Consider the following 26,891-nt stretch of genomic DNA (forward strand, 5'->3'; position numbering starts at 1 on the left):
GTGATTGGTCGTCTGTCCCTAAAAAAATCACTCGAGGATTGGTCTATAGGTTCACCGGGATTCTTGAATCTAGGATTCTTTCTAAATCTTCTTGATCTATTCGGTTTCGGCTGTATAAATGGAGCAGCACCTGGGCTCCTTTGCCACCGATATACATAGCCCGATTCATAATCCATAACATCACGATGAAATTTTTCTCGTTTCTGCTGTTCCAAACCGAATTCATATTCCTTCAACTTAGCCAGGAGACCACGATAGAATTTTTCAAATTCCTCCTTCTCCATTAACTCGGTCAGGTTTTTATACAGAGTCGCAATCTGTGCGTCCAATATAGGAAGTTCTTTCATAATTCTCTGTACTGTAATAAGTATAGCGTCAAATGAGGCTTTGTTCCATATTTGTTCCCACGTCATACAAAAGTCTTTACATTTCGGGAACATGGTTGGAGGAATCTGTGCTCTCATATTCCTAGGAATCTTACCATCTTTATAGTATTCTACTAATGTCTTCGCATGTAAATCCAGGTCTGTATAACGTTTTTTCAAATATTCCAAATCTCTTTTCATAATAGTTGGATCAGGTGCTTTCAGGAAATCTTTGCCTGCAACGACTGAAGCTACAATATCAGCCGCATCTTTCTGTGAGAGGGTAAAAGAAATGCTGGATGCTTTGTCGCCCAATTCTTCCATTGTGCTATGCCACTGTACTCAAATAATGCATCAAAACTTCAATTGTGACAGCACCACTGGAACTCGACGTGCAGCGATCAACCCTGGAGTGCACAGGGTATAGTATCAAATAAGATGTTAGGATCCGCACCATCTAAAATAAGCAATTTTATTAAGACTTCTTAAAATCCATAGCAGATATTGGTAAGTGTGTGCCGGGTCTCCATGACGCACGGCGTTTCTGAGTATAGCTGTTTCTTCAGATGGTACAAGCAACACACTCTAACATATGCTCAATTAAACCTCCTATATAAAGCAAATTGGAGGACCTGATGGAAAACTGCAAGACCTCAACATTTGCATATATGCATATTCATGAATCCACGTTGTGCAATACTATCTCCACGTGTCATGTATCAAAAACGGACAATATATACATATAAATATAACAACAAGGTGCATATCAGAGGGGATGAATGAGCCATGATCATCCGTTAGCACTCAGACCTTTAACTCAGATGTAAAACATAAGAGCGTCCCGTCTCTCATTGTGCAACTCTCAATAACGTGGTGTCAGCCAATCAGCATAGAGCCGACACCGTACGCTCAGCTCAATCACTCCGCCTCCTTGCCGCCGACCAATCCAATGCTTACCTACAACGTCCGCCTGTGGACTTAGAAGGACGCGTGTAGCGGTCCCACCCCCGGAACTCCGCCAGCCAATAAGGATCAGAGCGAAGACGTCCGCTCCAAAACATACACAGTAGTGTTGTCATAGAAACATGTACGCTCACAAAAAAGAGCGACCAATCACAAAATGAGCGACAACGTCCGCTCAAAAACCAGGCGGCAGTTGACAAGGAGTGAAAGAGAGGCTATTTTCTCTTTAGCTAAGAATGATCAAATAGTTGTAAGATCAGCCGATTAAGGCGGAGCAGTAGTTGTCATGGACACGGAGGCCTACAAAAGTGAGATCATACAACAACTGAGTGATGAAGAGGTGTATATGAGACTAACAGAAGATCCTACTAGAATGATAACTAAGAAAATAGAGGAGTTGTTAGTTAGAGCAGAGGAGGTACAATTGATAGATAAGGATTTAAAAAGATTTTTAATGGTAGAGAATCCGAGGATTCCTATCATATATAACTTACCAAAGATTCATAAGAAATTATGTTATCCACCAGGCCGACCGATAGTGTCGGGTGTAGGATCTATCTTTTCCAACATCGCAATTTTTTTGGATAAGATTTTGAAACCAATTGTACTGACCCTGGACTCTTACCTTAGGGACACTTCACAATTTCTGACGGTCATTTCGAAGTTTGAGAACTTAAGTGATAATGTGTTACTGGTCCCGATGGATGTGAACAGTCTGTACACCTCCATACCCCATGATGGGGGTTTGGAGGCAGTTGAACATTATTTACAAATTTGTACAGACTTTGATAAGGGACAGAGAGATTTTTTGATTCAACTATTGTGTCTGGTATTAAGAAACAACTACTTTCTGTTTGGAGATACCTTTTACATGCAGCGTAGAGGAACAGCGATGGGCTCGAGCGTGGCCCCTTCCTATGCTAATTTGTTTATGGGCCTCTATGAGGACGCTTTTGTTTATTCTAATTTGATTTTTTGTAAACATGTTTTACTTTGGCGCCGTTATATTGATGATATTTTTTGTTTGTGGGAGGGGCCACGTTCGAGCCTAGAGTGTTTCGTTGAACAACTTCATGGGGCATGTCCAGAGATCAGATTAACAATTGAGAGTAGTTACAGTAAAATTAGTTTTTTAGACACATGGGTGATTAAGGAAAAAGGATGTCTAAATACGGATCTCTTTATAAAACCAACGGATAAGAACTCTATTTTACATTACCATAGCTTTCACGTTCCACATGTTAAGAATAACATTCCGAAAGGCCAGTTCAAGAGAGTGGAAAGAATAGTTAATGATCCTGATATCAGAAAGTGTCGTTTGGAAGAGATGAAATATAAATTTCTAGCCAGAGGCTATCCAATCAATTGCTTAATGGGCAGAAGTAGGATTGAAAGTCGAGGTGGTAGGAGTAGATCCTTTAAACACCAAAGGAAAATGAAAGGTGACTACAATCATAGAATTCCTTGCGTTACAACATTCAATGTCCTGTCAGAGAAAATAGAGAGAATAATTCATGGCCATTGGTCGATTTTAAGAGAGGGACTACCATATGTATGCGAATTCAATGAACGTCCACTGATGTCATACAAAAGGGCTCCATCATTACGAGATATTATAGTTAAAGGAGATATAGGGCCAGAGAAATCATCCAAGATTATGAGGCATGGGACTTATCTGTGCCTCAATTGTCATCTGTGCAGTTACATTACGAAAGGAGACACGGTTACTCACCCATGCAGGGGCACTAAGTTTAAGATAAGGGGACACTATACTTGTGACTCTAGGTATGTTATTTACTTATTGAAATGCCCGTGCGGAATTGGATATGTGGGACAAACTACCCAGGCCCTCAAGGATAGACTGGCATCACATAAATCTACAATTAGGAACAAGAATTTAGAACTAGCTGTCTCACATCATTTCACCACTTATAACCATGGTCTGTCACAATTACGGGTTCAAGTGTTGGAGGGGGTCCCTGTGTTGAGGAGAGGAGGTGATAGATTGAAACAATTACTGAAGAGAGAGAATTATTGGATAAAAAAGTTGGAAACTTTGGAACCTAAGGGTCTTAATAGGGAATATGACCTGACATGTATATTGACCTAGAGGATTAAGTTGAGGCTATTTGACATTTGCTAGTTGTGCATGGATGTCCTGGTAGGCCGGTGTTGCGGTGTTGCGATCTAGATTCTAATATATTATTAGAATTATTTAGATTGATTTTGGTTGAGGTTTGGTTGCATAGCTGGCCTGTCGGGACATATTGCTGTTTAAAATGTTTAAAAAATGTTGTTTACAATGCCTTTTGAAGTGAAGTTGAGCGATGAGATCCTTTTTTACTTCTATATGACATGTGTTTCCAGAAACTGTTGGTGATGCGCTCCTTTCCCCGTTTTTTAACTGCCGCCTGGTTTTTGAGCGGACGTTGTCGCTCATTTTGTGATTGGTCGCTCTTTTTTGTGAGCGTACATGTTTCTATGACAACACTACTGTGTATGTTTTGGAGCGGACGTCTTCACTCTGATCCTTATTGGCTGGCGGAGTTCCGGGGGTGGGACCGCTACACGCGTCCTTCTCAGTCCACAGGCGGACGTTATAGGTACGCATTGGATTGGTCGGCGGCAAGGAGGCGGAGTGATTGAGCTGAGCGTACGGTGTCGGCTCTATGCTGATTGGCTGACACCACGCTATTGAGAGTTGCACAATGAGAGACGGGGCGCTCTGATGTTTTACATCTGAGTTAAAGGTCTGAGTGCTAACGGATGATCATGGCTCATTCATCCCCTCTGATATGCACTTTGTTGTTATATTTATATGTATATATTGTCCGTTTTTGATACATGACACGTGGAGATAGTATTGCACAACGTGGATTCATGAATATGCATATATGCAAATGTTGAGATCTTGCAGTTTTCCATCAGGTCCTCCAATTTGCTTTATATAGGAGGTTTAATTGAGCATATGTTAGAGTGTGTTGCTTGTACCATCTGAAGAAAGAGCTATACTCAAACGCCGTGTGTCATGGAGACCCGGCACACACTTACCAATATCTGCTATGGATTTTAAGAAGTCTTAATAAAATTGCTTATTTTAGATGGTGTGGATCCTAACATCTTATTTGATACTATACCCTGTGCACTCCAGGGTTGATCGCTGCACGTCGAGTTCCAGTGGTGCTGTCACAATTGAAGTTTTGATGCTTGTTTCAGTTCAAACAAGATGGCCGCCAACCACATGTTCCCCTGGCTGGCAGTAGATCGTTCTCATACAGATGGAATGTGGAGGACTGAGGGAGTGGTCCCTTGCAAACACTTTTGAACAATGCACACCTTTGGGTGGAGCCTCAAGTACAGCCCAGGGGTTGGACAGGGGCGGTGAGCTCCCTGGAGGGGTGCTCTATGCCCACCAAATATGACATTTGCCATATCTTGGCTTACGCTTTCCGCACACACATGACCATCACATATTCATATTTCTCAGACTAGGCCAGTTCATATGATACCAAACTTGGGCATGTTTGCATGCCCGGTTAAAAAACGGTGGAATCCCCCGAGTTCTGGTTATGCCAGTGGCCCCAATTTAATATCAAAATACTCACAAGATCCTGACCAGCAGAATGATATAACTTTCACATTTCTCACCTGAACAGTATTGCTTAAACATGCTCAAAATCCTAAACTCTTATTCTGTCTATATGGCTCCGGCCAGTCTGGGGGGAAAGCAGGTTTTGAATAGCCCCCTGCTGGGATTAGCTTCCTGAACGCAAGGGTTTGGTTCCTGCTCATTAGCATATCAAACGAGTCATCCTGCAGTTAAGCTGATGCTATCTCTCTGCTGAGAAAAGATTGCAGATGCTCCTACACAATCAATCCAGATATAGCACGTCACTGGCAATCGGTGCAATAAACCGATTGCGTTTGCGTTCTCGTTTCTCACGGCTGTTCCGTGACAGCTGGGTTTGGCGCAGCTACAGCAGCAATGCTATAGTCTGCAGCTCGCGCACAGGTAATTTGGGGATCCAGTGATTGTCAAAACCCAAATTACTTCTCCATCCGAGTTGCTATGACTCAGGGTGGGAATAGTTATTAACGCTGCCCAGATTTTCACCAGCAGCAGGGTGAGCCGTCATTCAGCTCACCCTGCACCAAAGTGACTGGGCGGCAACGTGCCATATACGCCAAAATGTTTGATTAGGGGGTATATTTTGATTTCTGCCCGAAAATGAATACAGAGGCCTCAGCTGTGTGTGCGTGTGTGTGTTTTAATAAAACAGCTTTGTTTCTGAGCATCATAGTCCGGAGCTACAGACTACCCAGCAGCTCATGGTGAACCAGAACTGATTGGCGTGTGTAAGGGGTTAAAAAGGGCCTAAAGCCCTCTTACTAAAATGTTAAAAGAACACCATCAATACCCAAGTGTTCTAAAAGGACAATGTACAAATAATGTCTAAGTAGTTGTGTAAACGTTTTCCTACTTTTCATGTTAAATATCAGAGGCAAAAGCTGTAATTCCTTGTGTGTAGGATTTAGCTCTATTGGGACAAATGATTCGCAGAAGTGGTGTCAGCTTCAATGTGCACAACCAGTGTTGTTTTCTGCATAACAGTCTACAGAGTATTTTTCTCTGAAAGCAAAAAACGTATGAAAAGCTGTGGTGTCAGGTTTCACAGACAATTACAAATGTTTATAACAAGTTACATTTCCTCTGCTCTCTGCAGACAATTCAGAGAGACAGAACAGGTAGCTGCAGCTGCTTAGAGTTTTCTTTCACACACACACAGTTATCAGATGTAGTGTGTGGGAATTCCCCCTTCGCTCATGTTTCACTGGTCTGTCAGAATTGAGCAGACTTGATGTCAGTTTAGAGTGAAAGGAATTTGATACAGTGAACAAAAGAGATAAGCAAGTGAATTGTATACATCATTATTTACCAGCACTTCAGGAACTCTCTCAAGCCCAAGTTGAAAATACATCTTAATCGATAGTGTTATTTTAAGCAAAATAATAGTTTGCCTTCTTAAAACAGAAGGAATTTGAGATAATTCAGGTTGAAGTGAGCATATGATGTCTCATAGTCACTTACGCACCCACTCTCCCACCTTCATAGTGACGCACCCACACTCCCACCTTCATAGTGACACACCCACACTCCCACCTTCATAGTGACACACCCACACTCCCACCTTTATAGTGACACACCCACACTCCCACCTTCATAGTGACACACCCACACTCCCACTTTCATAGTGACACACCCAAACTCCTACCTTCATAGTGACACACCCACACTCCCACCTTTATAGTGACACACCCACACTCCCACCTTCATAGTGACACACCCACACTCCCACCTTCATAGTGACGCACCCACACTCCCACCTTCATAGTGACGCACCCACACTCCCACCTTCATAGTGACGCACCCACACTCCCACCTTCATAGTGACGCACCCACACTCCCACCTTCATAGTGACGCACCCAAACTCCTACCTTCATAGTGACGCACCCACACTCCCACCTTCATAGTGACGCACCCACACTCCCACCTTCATAGTGACGCACCCACACTCCCACCTTCATAGTGACGCACCCACACTTCCACCTTCATAGTGACACACCCAAACTCCTACCTTCATAGTGACACACCCACACTCCCACCTTCATAGTGACACACCCAAACTCCCACCTTCATAGTGACACACCCACACTCCTACCTTCATAGTGACACACCCACACTCCCACCTTCATAGTGACACACCCACACTCCCACCTTCATAGTGACACACCCACACTCCCACCTTTATAGTGACACACCCACACTCCCACCTTTATAGTGACAGACCCACACTCCCACCTTCATAGTGACACACCCACACTCCCACCTTCATAGTGACACACCCACACTCCCACCTTCATAGTGACGCACCCACACTCCCACCTTTATAGTGACAGACCCACACTCCCACCTTCATAGTGACACACCCACACTCCCACCTTCATAGTGACACACCCACACTCCTACCTTCATAGTGACACACCCACACTCCTACCTTCATAGTGATGCACCCACACTCCCACCTTCATAGTGACACACTCACACTCCTACCTTCATAGTGACACACCCACACTCCCACCTTCATAGTGACACACCCACACTCCCACCTTCATAGTGACACACCCACACTCCCACTTTCATAGTGACACACCCAAACTCCTACCTTCATAGTGACACACCCACACTCCCACCTTTATAGTGACACACCCACACTCCCACCTTCATAGTGACACACCCACACTCCCACCTTCATAGTGACACACCCACACTCCCACCTTCATAGTGACGCACCCACACTCCCACCTTCATAGTGACGCACCCACACTCCCACCTTCATAGTGACGCACCCACACTCCCACCTTCATAGTGACGCACCCACACTCCCACCTTCATAGTGACGCACCCAAACTCCCACCTTCATAGTGACGCACCCACACTCCCACCTTCATAGTGACGCACCCACACTCCCACCTTCATAGTGACGCACCCACACTCCCACCTTCATAGTGACGCACCCACACTCCCACCTTCATAGTGACACACCCACACTCCCACCTTCATAGTGACACACCCACACTCCCACCTTTATAGTGACACACCCACACTCCCACCTTTATAGTGACAGACCCACACTCCCACCTTCATAGTGACACACCCACACTCCCACCTTCATAGTGACACACCCACACTCCCACCTTCATAGTGACGCACCCACACTCCCACCTTCATAGTGACACACCCACACTCCTACCTTCATAGTGACACACCCACACTCCCACCTTCATAGTGACACACCCACACTCCCACCTTCATAGTGACACACCCACACTCCCACCTTCATAGTGACACACCCACACTCCCACTTTCATAGTGACACACCCAAACTCCTACCTTCATAGTGACACACCCACACTCCCACCTTCATAGTGACACACCCACACTCCCACCTTCATAGTGACACACCCACACTCCCACCTTTATAGTGACACACCCACACTCCCACCTTCATAGTGACGCACCCACAATCCCACCTTCATAGTGACGCACCCACACTCCCACCTTCATAGTGACACACCCAAACTCCTACCTTCATAGTGACACATCCACACTCCCACCTTCATAGTGACGCACCCACACTCCCACCTTCATAGTGACGCACCCACACTCCCACCTTCATAGTGACGCACCCACACTCCCACCTTCATAGTGACACACCCAAACTCCTACCTTCATAGTGACACACCCACACTCCCACCTTCATAGTGACACACCCAAACTCCCACCTTCATAGTGACACACCCACACTCCTACCTTCATAGTGACACACCCACACTCCCACCTTCATAGTGACACACCCACACTCCCACCTTTATAGTGACACACCCACACTCCCACCTTTATAGTGACACACCCACACTCCCACCTTTATAGTGACACACCCACACTCCCACCTTCATAGTGACACACCCACACTCCCACCTTCAGAGTGACACAAACAAACGCCCACCCTCATAATGACACATCAACGCTCCCACCCTCATAGTGACACACCCACACTTTCACACCTTTATAGTGACACTCCCACCTCCATAGTGAGACACACCACATGATCCCACCTTTATAGTGACACACCCACACACTCCCTCTTTCATGGTGACACGCACACTCCCACAGACACCACGCTCAATCTTTTGTATTGTGTAGTGCGCATTTGCCATAGCCATGCACATTCGTCCGTGAAAAAGGTGACCTTCTGTCAGTTCTTTTATTCAGTGCATGGAATACATATTTCAATGGAAACAGTCTAATGGGTTTACAGTTCTAATGAGTTTTTTTTACATATGTTTGTGCTGAGGAAAACAATGATGTTTGGATGTAATGGAAACTCAGCCTTGGCACAATGAGCTTGTGTAAGCAGGGCTCTCTGGCCTATTACATTACAGTAATATGTATTATTTGTATTATAATGGCCATACACCATACACTCTTTATTTTACAATCCTAGCAATTTATTGTAGTATGAGAGCTATTTTGATAAGCAAACACTGCTTATCACACCACTATGCCGAAATGGGAGCAGGACCAGGCGTAGCCAGACCAAACAACACCGGTAGAAGGGAAGTCTGCTTGAACAAATGGCAAAAAAGTCCAATCTTTAATGGCAAATCATTCTGGGCCGAGACATATTGGCTCACGCATATCGGAGCACAAACTCACTCCTTAGTCATAGCTATGACTCGCCACATGTAATTGAAGTCAATGGAGAATTGCATTACAGGTAAAAAGTTGCAAAACTACAATAGCTCAGAAAAAACACAAGGCATGCAAATTGTCATTGACTTTTATTGGCTACCCTGAAAGAACGTGCTAAAAAACGCAACAAACAGGAGTACTGTCCAGAGAAATTGTGTATGGAAAAACGTGCGTGTTTTTCACATAGACGAGAGTGAACCTTGCCTAATATGATTAGTCATATGGCCAACCTTACATGTGTTTCTAACATGCAGTATGCATGCATTATATTTAACACTGTAGATCTAAAAAAAAAAAAAGCAATTATGACAATCACAGTGATTTCAATTCTTATTGTTATTATTTATATAGTGCCAACATCTTCCACAGCACTTTACAGATTCTTTATAGTCATGTAACTAACTGTCTCTTAGAGGAACTCACAATCTAATCTCTACCATAGTCATATGTTCTACTCTAGGGCCAATTTTAGGGGAAATACAATTCACTTATCTGTATATGTTTTGGGATGTGGGAGGAAATTGGAGTGCCCAGAGGAAGCCCACACAGACATGGGGAAAATGGACAAACTCCATGCAGATAGAGCCCTGGCTGGGATTCCAACCAGGGACCCAGCGCTGCAAGGCGCAAGTGCTAACCCTTACGCCACCATGCTGCCCCGATGATTAATAACAGTGATAACAAGTGGAATAATCATCACAGTGATATTATTTTTAGCATTTTAGATTATTGTGGGTTGTTATAATAGCTCAATAACAGAAATGGCAAGTACTGTAATAAGAATAACTGATGTTACCAGCAAGTTTTAGATTTTAATAATAACTGTTATTGTTAAGATGACTTATTAGGATTTTTAAATTCTAACAACATTGATTAGTGTCATTATCTTGATCAACAATTACAGCTAAAAATAATTTATATTTATATCATTATTGTAATTATTTTATAGCTTAGAATAAGGAATTTGAGCCTGACAGGAGAAACGCACTATACAAATACAGTATCAATATTAACACAGTATAATCATTTATTATTATTAGTTAATTTTATGAAAAACACAGTAAAGACCATATACTGTAGTTCTATACGCTTGTACTGACTGAATTTGACCACTAGAGGCCTCTCTATCCAGATAACACCATCTCCTCCTGTGGAGTGACTGGAGCCTGCAGCCATTTTCCCGGAGACCGCCCTTTGTTGGGCAGTTCCGAGCTTCCACATTATGGCTCCACCAGCGCAGACACAAATAGGCAAAGCAAAGTCCCCGGGTGTTGTGCGCATGCGTAGTGTGGCTTAATTGCCCAGCGCTGTAGACGGTAGCCTGGGGTAGCATATATATTTACTGCTCGGAGGGTAAGTGGGGAAGTTGGGGCAGCTTTAGGGTTTACACCGCTGATTCAAGTACAGCCCTAAATGCTGGGCATGATGGGACAGGCTGTAAATGGTTAAAGGGAAGTGGGAGACGGGGCGTCTTAAAGGGACAGTCTACTTCTGTTCTCATGATTAGGAGAGAGGTAGCATTGCTCCAAAATGTCCCTTTTTCAGAATGACAGTCCCTCTTTCTTACTCACGTGCCTGGTTTTGCTGCTGTGTATGAATATATATGTATTTCTGTACTAAAAATGCGTTTATGTGCCTATAAACTGCATTCCCATTATCCCAACTTATGTATTACCTAATTTCAAATGTTAACCCTTATGCTAGGTTCACAGTGGGACGTCCTGGTCGCGTGTTATAAAGTCTTAATGCTGCTTACTGCACTGCAACGAATGGCACATTCACAGTGCGATGTTAACGTTGTGGTGCAACATGTTGCATTATGGGTAACGCACTGCTGCAGTATGTTCCCTCTAAGTGCACACGTTAACAGATACAGGGAGGCATACTTTTCATTGCCTGTATGCTTCACTGTACCTACTATATGCTACGTTAATGTGGCGGTAATGTGCATTACGACTTTTTTGTTGCGTTATAATTTTGCGTTGCACCGTTAACATCGCACCACAACGCAAAGTCCACTGTGAACCTAGCCTTAGATTGCCGCATCAGCTTATTTGGGCACGCGGCTCTGAGAGCTGAACGTCGAAACTGGGCGCCCCATAGCAGCAATGCTATACTGCCAGACCCCGAATTACATCTCCCTCCGAGTTGGGGGAATAGTATTTAACGCTGCCTCAGAGTTTAGCTTCAGCAGTGAGAGTCGTCATTCAGCTCTCAATCTGACATTTCTATTCTATATCAATCCCCATGTCCTCTAGCTCTTACTTCGTACCTCTGGCGCAAATAACACATCTTGTTACTAGTGGCATCAACAACCCCCCCCTTCTTTCCTCCATTATAAGTCTCACTATTAGGACCTAACTAGTAATAGTTAGGACCTTTGAACAGGAAGTAATGGCCCTCTAGCAGCAACTCTGGTGGTTCAATTATTTGGATCACTATAACAATTATTTGCTTTAACCCCCATGACTGTTGGCATAGTGATAGAAATCCTCTAACTTAAAGCTTTGTTACAGATTTTATTCATGAAGGTCACACATTTCTGGTGTCTGTAGAGCTTTTTTCGGTTGTGACATCTTAACATGAAGCTCTCACGTCTGGATATAAATGAGCCGCTGGGGACAGACAAAGAAAAGAGTCGCATGATTGAGAGGATCATCAACCTGACCCTGGATATTCTATATCTGCTGACTGAAGAGGTGAGGAGGATTCTGGGAGGGTCACATGACACCACTCTTATCTGTATTATAAAAGCACAGACCTGACTGGAGAGGTGAGGAGGATACTGGGAGGGTCACATGACACCACTCTTATCTGTATTATAAAAGCACAGACCTGACTGGAGAGGCCAGAAGGATTCTGGGAGTGTCACATGACCCTATGCTTATTTTTAGTAATAAAGCACAGAGCTGACTGGAGAGATGAGGATTTTGGGAGGGTCACATGACATCACTCTTATCTCTATTAATAGAAGACTCATCTGACTTGGGAAGTGAGAGAGATTTTGTGAACATAGCATAATTATTGCAGGGGTGTAATAATAGACTCTGCAAGGGATGCAGCCGCAGGGGGCCCCGTGGGGGGGAGACGTTTCTTTTCCCTATCCTGAAAGGCTGACAACTAAGGGCACAGAGAGAAAACGTTCTGCTCTCTGCACGGTTGTTCTAACCAGGGCTGTGGAGTCGGTACAAAAATCTTCCAACTCCGACTCCTCAGTTTATGAAACCACGACTCCTACTCCGGGTACCCAAAATGGCTCCGACTCCTCGACTCCAACTCCTTAGTCTAATACTTAACAGGGCTGTGGATTTTGTACAAAAATCATCCGACTCCCAACTCCTCAGTTTATGAAACTCCAACTCCGGGTGCCCAAAATTGCCCCAACTCCGATTCCACAGCCCTGGTTCTAACGACTGCATCTGCTCAGCCGCTGATAAGGAATCATACAAAATTTTGTAGACAGTCCCTATTCAGTGTTCAGCAGGCTCTTGTCTACAGCGCTCAGCTCTCAACCTCTCTACCCTTTCCCAAGTGCTGTGTACTGTATTGATGCTGGAGAAGTCTGCATAGCCAGTTCTGCTCCATCAGAGGTGGACAGAGTGAGTGTAATAAGCTGAGGCTAGGCGCACACTCGGCTGTCAGTTTTCTGTATGCGTTTTCTGCACACCAAGGGCTTAATTCACTAAACTGTGATAACTCAAATGTCACACCTTATCAACGATATCACACATAATCAAAGATATCACACCTTATCAAAGGTAACACGGCTTATCAATATATTAATGAATCAAGCTCCATGTGTGTCTGTATGTGTGAAACATAAACTTTTTATCACAGAAACTAATGTAATTGATAGAGAAATGCCTGCTGTTTTTATCTGCATGGGGAAAACACATTCAAGTGTGCACTAGCCAATCGAATAACATTGGTTCTCAGTTTACCTGTGCAGAAAGCCAGGAGGGGGAGGGGGCCTCATCCAAAGTTTTGCAGGGGGGGGGGGGGGGGTAGGGGGGGTCAGTGATTTCTGGTTAAGCCCCTGCATAATTGTATCCCTCGCATAGTATTGTGCTGTATTTTTGTCTGTTGTCACACACAGGGGGGGGGGGGGGGGGTCAGTGATTTCTGGTTAAGCCCCTGCATAATTGTATCCCTCGCATAGTATTGTGCTGTATTTTTGTCTGTTGTCACACACAGGATTATATAGTGTTAAAGATGTCTTGTGGTCGGGTCACACACAGTAGCAATCCCTGTATATTGGGAGGCTTTGGACGAACTCAGACACAAATCACAGAGTCTAACCCTCAGTCCCAGGTATCTGTGAGGAGCACCAACAAGCAGATACTACAGCTGGTCAGTCAGATCACGGAGCTGCTGGCAGGAGAGGTGAGCAGTGCTGGGGATTATGGGACATTATACATTAACCGCAATGTATGTGTCTGGATGGCGGTTATATCATTGTGTGTGTCAAGTTTCTGTGTTAATGTCTTGCTGTTTGCCTCCCTCAGGAAGGAACTGCATCAGTTATGGAGCAGAGCTATATGTCTATGGCCATCAAGGTGGAGAAAGAGCCCTGCCTTACTTCACAGGGTAAGAAGACCATTCCGTTCGCTGACAATCCATTTGTCAACCCGCCTGCAGATGTTATTGGACTTCTGATTCCAGGAAAAATCCACTGTTGTTTTTAAAGGGAACTTTAACTGAGAGGGATATGGATGTTTCCTTTTAAACAATACCGGTTGTTTGGCAGTCCTGTTGCTCTCTTTGGCTGTAGTAGTGGCTGCATCACACACCTGAAACAAGCATGCAGCTAATCCAGTCTGACTTCAGTCAGAGCACCTGATCTGCATGCTTGTTGAGGGGCTGTGGCTAAAAGTATTAGAGACACAGGATCAGCAGGAGAGTCAGGCAACTGGTATTATTTTAAAAGGAAAACTCCAAATCATTCTCAGTTTAGGTTCCCTTTAAAGCCTTAAAGGGAACCTAAACTGAGAAGGATATGGATTTTTCCCTTTTAAAATAGTACCAGTTGCCTGGCTCTCCTGCTGGTACTGTGTCTCTAATACTTTTAGCCACAGCCCCTCAACAAGCATGCAGCAGATCAGGTGCTCAAAATGAAGTCAGACTGGATTAGCTGCATACTTGTTTCAGGTGTGTGATTCAGCCTCTACTGCAGCCAAAGAGATCAGCAGGCCTGCCAGGCAACTGGTATTGTTTAAAAGGAAACATCCATATCTCTCTGTTAAGATTCCCTTTTAAAGTCTACTGCATTGTTTAAAAGGAAATGAATGTCAGCCTTCATATCCCTTTCAGTTTAGGTGTACTTTAAGGAAGGGAGAAGCAAGAGAGATTTATGGGAAAAATAATTGATGCAGACATCAATTCTTTTCTCATAACTTCCTCTTGCTCACATCCTTAAAACGCATCTTAAATGAGAGGGGTATGGAGGCTGACACTTATTCCCTTTTTAACAATGCACATTTCCTGGCTGTCCTGCTGATTCTGTGCCTGTGATACTTTTAGCCATGGATCCTGAACAAGCACACAGTTAAAGGGGAACTGAAGAGAGAGGTATATGGAGGCTGTCATGTTTATTTCCTTTTAATCAATACCAGTTGCCTGGCAGCCCTGCTGGTCTATCTCTCTGCAGTATTATCTGATTAAAACCAGAAACAAGCATGCAGCTAGTCTTGTCAGATCAGACTTATAAGTCTGAACCACTGAAACACCTGATCTGCTGCATGCTTGTTCAGGGGCTATGGCTAATAGTATTAGAGGCAGAGGATCAGCAGGGCTGCCAGGCAACTGGTATTGTCTAAAATGAAATAAACATGATAGCCTCCATATACCTCTCTCTTCAGTTCCCCTTTAAGGTGCTCTGACTATATAGTGTGACTGGATTAGCTGTATACTTGTTCCGGGCGTGTGATTCTGCCACCATTGCAGCCACAAAGATCAGCAGGGCTGCCAGGCAACTGGTTTTGTTTAACCCTTTAGCAGCCAATTTATTTAGAGGCTTGCAAGTACTCCAGCCCAATTTATTTTATCACATTTTTTATGTCTTATTTGTTACATTTCCTTGCTACTAATTAGTACTGCTGTAATGTGTATTTATGGCTACTTGTCACTAGGGGGCAGTGTGAGACAATAACAATAACTTCTGCTTTCAGTTTCTATATTTTCTGCTATGAGAGAGAGAGAGAGAGAGAGAGAGAGAGAGAGAGATCAAAGCAATGCAGAGGCTTGCCATTCATTTACAGCACAAGTTTTGCCGACTGAGGTCAAAAGCAGTGCACTAATCTCAAAGGATAAGTCCTTTGAAGCTGCTAATGGGTTGAAAGGAAATAAACATGGCAGCCTCCATGTCCCTCTCACTTCAGGTGTGCTTTAACCACTTAATGGCAAGCCACTGCATTAAAACATCCTGCTGGAGACCCATCGGGACACAAAAATCCGCGATTGGGGATGGGGATCAATCACAATGCCTAGAATGAATGGACATGACCCCGATCAGGGGCCATGTCCATTCATAATACAGGAAGTATTAAAGAGGCTATTAAAATGTGATTTAAAAAAAAAAGTGAACACTTCCTGGTAAACCAGGATAGTGCCTACAGCACCATCTAGTGGAAACAAAGTAAAATTACACACACACACACACACACACACACACACACACACACACACACACACACACACACACACACACACACACACACACACACACACACACACACACACACACACACACACACACACACACACACACACACACACACACACACACACACACACACACACACACACACACACACACACACACACACACACACACACACACACACACACACACACACACACACACACACACACACACACACACACACACACACACACACACACACACACACACTTGTATAATACAGTACTATTCTACCCCTCAGGAAAAAACAATTTAAATGTTTGAGAATACCTTACTTTCTGTAAAAGCATCCCCAGCAGTACTCTTTTTTTGCCATTAGGTTTTCATGTGTTAAAATACTGCATGCATGAAGGGATGGGAGGAGGGGGGGGGGGGGGGAGGGGTTGTAATGCATATCACAGAACTGAGCTTAGAGTGGTCACATCCTAGAGGGTTATACATTAGTTGTCTTCTGCACTGTTTTTCCCCATCCAAGGTGCAGCTACTCAATATACAAGATACAGCTTAACTAGGAGGCCTCTCTGGTTTTTGTGTTTTCTACAGTTGGATCTCGTAATGGCAGCTCCCAGGAGAGATGTACCAGTCCTCTTTATTCCTCAGACAGGGTAGAGAAACAACTTGACAACTCCCACAAGGTAAAAAAAAATGCAGGAGAACCTGCTTTCTATAGAATGCAATATCTGATCAATAGTGCAAGTATAATGCGTTAGCTTAATGTAGTTATGCCCCTGCACAGGGGGCACTTGACAGATGCATGATCAGATATGACAGCATTCTTCTATACATCTTCCACCTGCATAACAGCCTGATCAGAGTGCTCTGTAATCCGTTTTCATCCTTTCAGTGTAGATCAGACCTGATGTGTAGATAGCAGAGACACAATGAAAGGAGAGACAGCCAGAGGTGACCTCAGACCTCTTGGATTTGGGCAAAACCAAAAATGCATTATTATGCAACACTCCGCCTCATTGGGGGAAAATTCATCAATGTTAACAATCTGTTAGTACCTGTGAAATATGAATTTAGCACTGCTTCCTTTCCAGCATGACAGAGCAGGACTGGGCTAAGTTGAATAAAAAAATAATTCAGCAGCACACCCTGCATGAAGTGCACACAGCGCAACAGAAAAGGGGGCATGGACACACATAGTTTCTAAGGGTGTCAGGATAGAGCTTTTTCTCTGATGACACACCTTTCATTGCTTTTATCTAGAAGGACCAGTCGCAGAACTCCGCTGTATTCTGTATGAAGAAGGAAGAAGCAGAACGACAGATGCCGGAGTCCGATATCAGGAACAGAGGTTAGTAACGGGCATTTATCCTTACCCAAAATATAACAGAACTCCAAGCTGTGGTGCCTACAGGTATCCCCCTTGCTGTACAGAACGCCAAGCTGTGGTGCCTACAGGTATCCCCCTTGCTGTACAGAACTTCAAGCTGTGGTGCCTACAGGTATTCCCCTTGCTGTACAGAACTCCAAGCTGTGGTGCCTACAGGTATTTCCCTTGCTGTACAGAACTCCAAGCTGTGGTGCCTACAGGTATCCCCCTAGCTGTACAGAACTCCGAGCTGTGGTGCCTACAGGTATCCCCCTTGCTGTACAGAACTCCAAGCTGTGGTGCCTACAGGTATCCCCCTTGCTGTACAGAACTCCAAGCTGTGGTGCCTACAGGTATCCCCCTTGCTGTACAGAACTCCAAGCTGTGGTGCCTACAGGTATCCCCCTTGCTGTACAGAACTCCAAGCTGTGGTGCCTACAGGTATCCCCCTTGCTGTACAGAACTCCAAGCTGTGGTGCCTACAGGTATCCCCCTTGCTGTACAGAACTCCAAGCTGTGGTGCCTACAGGTATCCCCCTAGCTGTACAGAACTCCAAGCTGTGGTGCCTACAGGTATTCCCCTAGCTGTACAGAACTCCAAGCTGTGGTGCCTACAGGTATCCCCCTTGCTGTACAGAACTCCAAGCTGTGGTGCCTACGGGTATCCCCCTAGCTGTACAGAACTCCAAGCTGTGGTGCCTACGGGTATTCCCCTTAGCTGTACAGAACTCCAAACTGTGGTGCCTACAGGTATCCCCCTAGCTGTACAGAACTCCAAGCTGTGGTGCCTACAGGTATCCCCCTAGCTGTACAGAACTCCAAGCGGTGGTGCCTACAGGTATCCCCCTAGCTGTACAGAACTCCAAGCTGTGGTGCCTACAGGTATTCCCCTTGCTGTACAGAACTCCAAGCTGTGGTGCCTACAGGTATCCCCCTAGCTGTACAGAACTCCAAGCTGTGGTGCCTACAGGTATCCCCCTAGCTGTACAGAACTCCAAGCGGTGGTGCATACAGGTGTCTCCCTAGCAGTACAGAACTCCAAGCTGTGACCAGGCCTTATTGGGGTTGAGCACTAAGCATCTAGGAATGCTGTAAAGCTGGTGCAGTGCTACATCCGACCACTAGAGATGGGTGATGGTCTGCTGGTGGGAAATGTGTTTCCACTGATCATACAGAGCTTGCACTGATTGTGCTGGACTCCTAATCATGTGTGTGTTTCTTACAGGAATACCTCAGCAGAGAAGGAGCCCACAGAGGAATCCTAGACCACAGCCACCACCGGTGTCCCCAGGCATCCTTCATGTCATTGATGACTTCCAGGTAAGGGATCTTGTCATAGCAAATGGCAAACTTTGAGACTCTGACGAGCCTTAAATTTCAACTAAACCCAAAACTGAACTAGTCCGATACCAACCAGGATGTTAAGTGAATATGAACAGTTTAGAGTGGTGAACAGAATGCCTGATTCATTTGCCACATTTGCTTCTCCAGCTTATGTACTCTCCTCCATGGATTCAGCTGGTGGACAGATCAATCAAGTGTGACCATGTGACACCTAAGGTTAATGGCAGACTACATTTCCCAGGATGCCTGCTTTACAGTAGAGACCATATGTCTATGCTAGAATGTGTGGCTTGTAGTTCACTTGAAGTAATAAATGACACATGTCATGTATTCCCAGTGCCCAGCCCATTCATACTTCATGGAGATTTCGTCTAAAGCATCAGTGTACTTATACTAGAGTGTTGTTTAAAATTACTATAAGAAAGCCAGATTAATAATGCAATTTTCATATTGAATTTCCCCTCGTTTTGCAGCAAATACACCTTTTTGCAGTGTGTGTGTGTGTGTGTGTGTGTGTGTGTGTGTCGGGGGGGGGCGGAGAGTGTAGGAGGATGACATTATGGTGCATTATGGAGCTACTTCCTGTGGGCGGGGAAAGAAGAGGAAGAGAGCTTGTTTGGCATTGTTGCTTTAAAATCCCCTGAGGGGTGTAAGTGAGGGAGGTAGGGCTGGTGCTGCAGAATGGACAGCAGGGCCAGCCCACTTGGATGCAGGAGGTGCACTTGAGGCGGGAGGGCCAGTGCATATGGGGCGGGGCTGGTGCAACGTCCTGGCCTGCGCAGCGTATCTAGCACCACCAGCTAGTTACTGTATATTATTAAATACTAGTAAAAAGGCCCGCCCGTTAAAAAACGGGCGCTGGGCTACGGCTGTTAAACCCCGGCAACACGCATAGCGATGCGTCCTGCTCACCCGTCTCCCACCACTGTCCGAAGTATATGCACACAGGGAGATGTTGCTTGCTTGGCAGTTGGAAAAAGCTGTTATTACCCACAATGCAATGATGTTCTCAGACAGCAAACTGTCAAGTCTGGAAGCAGGGACACGATGACGCAGGGACACTTGACTATTATTATATAGGATGAATAAAATCAATAATGTTAAAGTTCATTGACCCCCCGTTTTCAGTTTAGGAACGCTAACACTTCATGGAGTAGCCAGGTTTCTTTGTAACATATATATAAGATGATGCAACATTTTAATACAAACGCCTGCACATTGTGTGTTAAAATTGGAAACCTGATAGTCTATAGACTTTCATTTTAACAGTCACAGTACAGCAGTGAGTTGCTGTGCATTTCAACTCTTCAGGAGTGATTAAAACTCCTAGAAATGCACAAAAACTCACTGACCAAGTCATGAGTTTAAAGGGAATTTGAAGTGACAATAAACTTAGGATATAATGATTTGTATGGGTAGTACTGCTAAGAAATGAAACATTATTAGCACAGATATGTCTCAAATTGTTTCCAGTACAGGAAGTTGTTATCTATGCAAAAGAGCTTCTTTGAGCTCTGCGACTTTATAAAGTCCAGGACAGCACTGTCTTTTGAAGCACTTATCTCAACTGTCTCTCCTTGTTTCTTCTTTGTTTATGTTTTTTTCTGCAGAGAAAAGTTCATTAGCCTGCTCTGTGATATCATTTAAAATGCTGAGTGTATTGTGGAAACTGCAATTATTAAAGAATGATGCAATGTTATAAAAAAAAAAAAAAGCTATATACCTAAAAATAAAAATATGACTCTATTTTCTTTGCTACTAATGTTCTGTTATTTATCCGTATTATACAACCAATTCATTGTATCATCTGGTTTATTTTCGCTTCAGTGTCACTCTAATTCATGCATTTTGATGCATTTTAATTCACTTACTAGTGTTAATGAGCCCTTATTAAAGTGACACAGCTACAATCTGGGTGGACTAACTATAGAAAGATCAGAAGGGGTCTATGAGCCATCTGGACGATAACAAAGTACTTGATAGCATCTTGTGGACACAGGGAGACGCTGGAGCCTCGTCTCTCATATCTTTTTGTTTGTTTACGGTGAGCAGGAGGATGAGGATAGCGTGGTGGACCTTCTGGATGAGGAGCTGAGTGAAGACGAGGACATTTCTGCAGATCTCAGCACTGGTAGGTCTCCTTGTTTCAGACATTTATCATTGAGTATAAGTGCAACCCATACATGGGTCATATCAGATCATAGTCCTGGTTCGGGAATAAGCCACTGTGCGACTGTAGTTCCATTCGCCCATCCATACTGAGGATTTTTTTTTCTTTAATAAATGCTCTTGCAGGTTTTCAGAATTAATTATGTTCTCCAATTCTCTTCACTTTGATTTCCTAAGATTTTCCCAGACTTATAGTTTTGATGTGTATATGAAAAAGGGAGCCTGGAAAATCCAATAGTAGAATATCTGAAAATGTACAAATATTCTACTGTCTGCATATAACGATAGTAAAATATTGGTAATAAATACCGACATTTTACTACAGCTAAACATAACCCTATTCTCACAATAAACCCTCCCACTACTGATGCCTAACCTTAGCCACGCCCCAGGGCTAACCTTATCTACCCCCCTTCCCAGGGCTAACCTTGCCCCCAAGTATCAAGTAGTCCTAAAACTTGACTCACTTGCCACATTATCACAGGAGCTGCAGCGATGAGATATTGGGCATATGTGTATTCAGTGTGTGGTCTTACTTGAAATGTTTAATTGCTGTTATTGTTCCCATGCAGGGTGGAGTCCGGTGAAATCTCCATTGTTGTCGGTGATCAAGATTGGAGAGGATGGTGAAGAGGAGACCCCCAAATACATTAGTAATTTTTTATGCTATTTTCCATCCATAATACACATGTGATTTTCTATATATTAAACCTCCATCATTATGCTTGCCAACTGTGCTAATTTGGGCGATTTCCCCTTACTTTCTGTTCTCTGTGAGCATCGAGACCAATCAAATTGCAGCATTTTTCCTGAACCAGTCTGATTGGTTCCTTCTACCAGTTTCTTCACATCCCTCTGTTTTCTCACTAAACAGCTAGAAGGCCAGTGCTATCCACAAGTGAGGGGGAAGGGCAAAACACGGAAGCAAGCACCCACAAGACCACTGCCTGGGAGATTACTGCAGGTCAGCTATAATGATTTGTGGATGATGTAAAGCAATTACTATTAAAGCGTGCTACTTACAGTCATAAAATGATCTATGTTTATAAAGGAACTGCATTGATAAAATAACTTTGCAAATTTGTTTAACCCCCTTGGCGGTATTCCCAAGTGTAGCTGCGGGTTACATTTTACTGCAATTAGCTGTAACCCCGAGCTACACTCATGGAGACTGCTAGGAGGGTCAAGTACAGAGAGCGTAACGGAGCTCAAAGGATCACTCACCTCCCCAGGATCCAGCCGCAGCCAACAGTCTTCTCCGTGTCCTCCCGCTGCCCCATGTCTATGCCCAGATCACTGACTGTCACATGACGATAGAGGATGATTTCAGCATAGAGACAGAGCACTACCTGGAGGACAGGAGGAAGACTTGTAGCATGTGGCCATATCCTGAGGATCTACAACCTCCACTGTGAGGATGGGGGGGGGGGCCCTCTGGTGACCTATACTGAATGGGGGGGGGGGCACTCTCTGGCTACCTGCACTTGGGGACTCTCTGGCTACTTTAACTGGGGGATTGCTTTCTGGCTACCTAAACTGGGGGAGGGGGGTAGGTGTGCCACTGCCTGGCTATTTAAAAAGGTGGGGGGGGGGGGCACTCTCTGCTTACCTATATTTTGAGGACCTTTCTGGCTATCCATATGGAGGGGGGGTGCAATTTCTGTCTACCCAAAGCAAAGGGCACACCCTGGCTACCTTCACTCTGAGCTCACTCTCTGGCTGCCTAAACTGGGGTGCTCTTTGGCTGCCTATACCTAACGGTAAGTTTCTTTCCACAGAAAACATTGTATCTTTTACAGAAGCTAAAATCTGGGAACAATTATGGAGCTAAGGAGGTTGAACTCCTTCACATCAACAATGCAGTTACATTTGTTTAGCAATTCTGCTGAGATTGCAGCACCTTACACTACTCCCACACAACAATCCCCATTTATGTACACCTGTTATTGCCTACCCCCACTCATGGACGGACCTACCATGACGCAGCCTGAAGCTCCTGCTTCAGGCGGCAGATTACCTGAGGACAGCGCTAGGACAGTGACGCTGTGAGTGGAGGTGACAGTAACCAGGGTGGGGGCTTGGAAGGAGTGACACCCACCTGACAGAAGTGGCCAGGGGGGCTGAAGTCATTCCTCCCTCTCTCTCCATGGATCCTCCTCCTGTGACCCCTTGCAGAGCTAGGACACACGCGACATGAAGGGAAACAGGAAGTAGAGAAGAAGCGGTTGCCGAGAAGCATGGACACATCGCATGGACAGGTGAGAGATTTACAAAAATGCACCGCTGTGCCAGCTCCGCAACAAGGGGACACAGGAGGGGGGCCCATAGAGAGAGGAAGGATGTTGGCCCCTCCTCCGTACTTCTGCCGGATGGGTATCGCCCCTTCCACGCCCTGAAAGGGGTGCGGCAGCAAGAAGAAATTTGGCTTCAAGCGCCAAATAGTATAGAACCGGCCCTCCCCCTACTACTAAACATTAATAACAATTACAGCAACTTTCCAGGATGCTCACGTACCCAACATGATGCCACCAGCTGGGGTATATGAGAACGCTGAGAAGTTGGTATGTTTTTGGTTGGTGTCCTGAATTCTTCTTCCAGCTTTAGCTGGGTGTCTGCCACCCTCTTACTAGAATGATTATTTGTAATACAGATTCTGCTTTCAATGATACTTGAGTAAGAATAGAGTTTAAACCATGGGCACACCCAGGAACTTCCTTAGTTCATCCACTGCTCTACCTTGTATCTGCAGATCAATGCAGCTAATGCCTGTTTCTCTTTCACATATTTAGTGACAGTGTTTGTAACCAGATGGAGGCGACCTACGAGTTATTGACTTTTTTTTCTCAAACTCTATTCCTACAGATGGCACTGTTCATGGTATCTGCTTTGGAGATCTTGGACCATCTCAAAATATCAAAACCGAGGATAATGAGATTGAATCTCCTGACATCCAGGAAGTGCCGGTATCTGACAAACTTGAAGGTGTCCCTCAAGACATCCTGAAGAAGACTTTCACTTGCATGGACTGTGGACGGTATTTCCTGAGCTCTGAGCAGCTTAGGTCTCACTACAAAGTCCACACTGGAGAGGCACCGTTTTCCTGTATGGCCTGTGGCACTTCCTTTAGCAGCTCTGAGGAACTTGGAGAACATCTCAAAGCTCATCCTCCTGAGTTGTTTGCCTGCTCCCAATGTGGCAAATGCTTCACCATCAAAGCCAACCTGATTGCCCACCGCAGGGTCCACGCTGGAGATAAGCCCTTTGTCTGCGCTGAATGTGGACGCCGCTTTGCCCTTAGGTCTTCCCTTGAAATTCATCTCCAGATTCACGCCCTGGAAAAGCCCTATCCTTGCCCACTTTGTGGCAAGGGCTTCACCACCAGCGCTCGCCTTGCCGTACACCAAACCACCCACACAAGAGACAAAACCTATGAATGTGTAGACTGTGGTAAGATGTTTACCACCAGTGGGAGCATGAATCGGCACCGGAGGACTCATACGGGTGAGAAACCTTATGTCTGCACGATATGTGGCAAGTGCTTCAACCGTGAGACAAACCTTTACCGGCACCAGATCATCCACACAAGATGAAGACTTTGTAATTTCTAGCGATTTGTTCACAGAAAAATGTACTGTTCATTAGGAGACTCCATAATACCGCTCGGGTTTACGTCCTGACCACAGGAAGTCAGACACAGAGGCTAAACTCCTCCTCCAGGCTGTACTGTACACTTCCTGGCACCAAGCTCCAGAGTTTGCTTAGTGTCTTGAAGGAAGTGGTTCCTGCACATCTCTGGGGAGTTTATTTTATCAGATTTGTTATTGTTTCCCTTTTTTTATTTATAGAGTTATTGTACTTTTACATAAAGTACACCTTGGGCTAGAAAAAAAACAAACTAATAATTATTTAACTTTTATGGGCTTCCACAGAACGGACTGAAGCACGCCTTGTATGAAGAACTGATAACAAGCTGATGCTGTCTGATATATATATATATATATATATATATATATATATATATATATATATATATATATATATATATATATGCTTGCAAAAGTATTCGGCCCCCTTGAAGTTTTCCACATTTTGTCACATTACTGCCACAAACATGAATCCATTTTATTGGAATTCCACGTGAAAGACCAATACATGATTCCAAACATTTTTTACAAATAAATAACTGAAAAGTGGGGTGTGCATAATTATTCAGCCCCCTGAGTCAATACTGTGTAGAACCACCTTTTTCTGCAATTACAGCTGCCAGTCTTTTAGGGTATGTCTCTACCAGCTTTGCACATCTAGAGACTGAAATCCTTGCCCATTTTTCTTTGTAAAACAGCTCCAGCTCAGTCAGATTAGATGGACAGCGTTTGTGAACAGCAGTTTTTAGATCTTGCCACAGATTCTCGATTGGATTTAGATCTGGACTTTGACAGGGCCATTCTAACACATGGATATGTTTTGTTTTAAACCATTCCATTGTTGCCCTGGCTTTATGTTTAGGGTCGTTGTCCTGCTGGAAGGTGAACCTCCGCCCCAGTCTCAAGTCTTTTGCAGACTCCAAGCGGTTTTCTTCCAAGATTGCCCTGTATTTGGCTCCATCCATCTTCCCATCAACTCTGACCAGCTTCCCTGTCCCTGCTGAAGAGAAGCACCCCCAGAGCATGATGCTGCCACCACCATATTTGACAGTGGGGATGGTGTGTTCAGAGTGATGTACAGTGTTTGTTTTCCTCCACACATAGCGTTTTGCATTTTGGCCAAAAAGTTCAATTTTGGTCTCATCTGACCACCTTCTTCCACATGTTTGCTGTGTCCCCCACATAGCTTGTGGTAAACTACAAACGGGACTTCTTATGCTTTTCTGTTAAAGCGTTATCGTCACCATAAAAATCAAATTTCAACAGCAACTGGTCTGAGTGTATTAAGTGATAAAAATGCTAATCCTGCATTCAAAACTTATAAAACGTTTTCTGCTGTTATGATTTGGAGCAGAGGCGCTCCTAGAGACCAGCTGACCAGCTAATTGCCTAGAGCGCCAGATTTATTGCAGGCGCGCTTTGAGGGAAGAAAAAGTTTATTTTTCCTGTCCTTAGAGACTGAAAAATTAGGGAACGGAGATAAAAAGTTCTAACGAAAGTCTTTGCTGCTCAGCCTCAAATAAGGAATCTACAAACCTTTTGTCTACAACACTGTATGGCATTCCCTAATGTTGTGTTATCTCCAGATCTAGAGTGTCTGTGTGACTGCTGGAGGCTCCCACCCCTCCCTGTGCCAAAGAGGAAACGTAAACACAGCAGAAGAGCATGTCTGTTGGAGGAGGTAATAACAAGGCATGAAAGACATGCCAGGAGTGCAGAGCTCCAGCTAGAGAAAATCAATCCCCAGACAGTTACGTTACTGGGCACTGACTTTGCAGCACTAGGGACATTTGTATTTCCTCACCAGACCCTATCACCTGAATGTGATGGCTTCCAGACTGATAAGGTACCGTGTGAATAGCAGGACTACTAGCTAAATGAAAAGCTTTAGTCACTGATTGAGCACACAAAAGGTTAAATTCTGGCTGCAGCTCGGGGGGGGGGGGGGGGGGGGGGGAAGCACAGCGGGACAGCAGGTCATCAGGATGTGAATAGAGTGACTTGCTGTATAAGATGCTGATCAGGCTGCCTATTCTTTGACCAAATCATAGACTGCAGTGCACACTGGGGAAC

The 26,891-nt window shown here is 44.5% G+C and overlaps 1 protein-coding gene across 1 annotated transcript in view; it reads left to right on the plus strand.

Annotated features, from left to right (window-relative positions):
• Positions 1-25,153, plus strand: part of LOC137536833 (zinc finger protein 569-like) — a 62,566-nt gene extending 37,413 nt beyond the window's left edge. Inside the window, exons 6-15 of the mRNA XM_068259023.1 lie at positions 12,216-12,342; positions 13,838-14,026; positions 14,149-14,230; positions 16,887-16,978; positions 17,556-17,643; positions 18,887-18,981; positions 21,058-21,136; positions 21,747-21,827; positions 22,049-22,138; positions 24,037-25,153. Coding sequence (XP_068115124.1) covers positions 12,216-12,342; positions 13,838-14,026; positions 14,149-14,230; positions 16,887-16,978; positions 17,556-17,643; positions 18,887-18,981; positions 21,058-21,136; positions 21,747-21,827; positions 22,049-22,138; positions 24,037-24,764 — 1,651 coding nt within the window. The 3' untranslated portion in view covers positions 24,765-25,153. The remainder of the gene's footprint in view (positions 1-12,215; positions 12,343-13,837; positions 14,027-14,148; positions 14,231-16,886; positions 16,979-17,555; positions 17,644-18,886; positions 18,982-21,057; positions 21,137-21,746; positions 21,828-22,048; positions 22,139-24,036) is intronic.
• Positions 25,154-26,891: the final 1,738 nt, after the last annotated feature.

This window comes from Hyperolius riggenbachi, chromosome 10 (genome assembly GCF_040937935.1).
Source record: "Hyperolius riggenbachi isolate aHypRig1 chromosome 10, aHypRig1.pri, whole genome shotgun sequence".
Lineage (NCBI taxonomy): Eukaryota > Metazoa > Chordata > Amphibia > Anura > Hyperoliidae > Hyperolius > Hyperolius riggenbachi.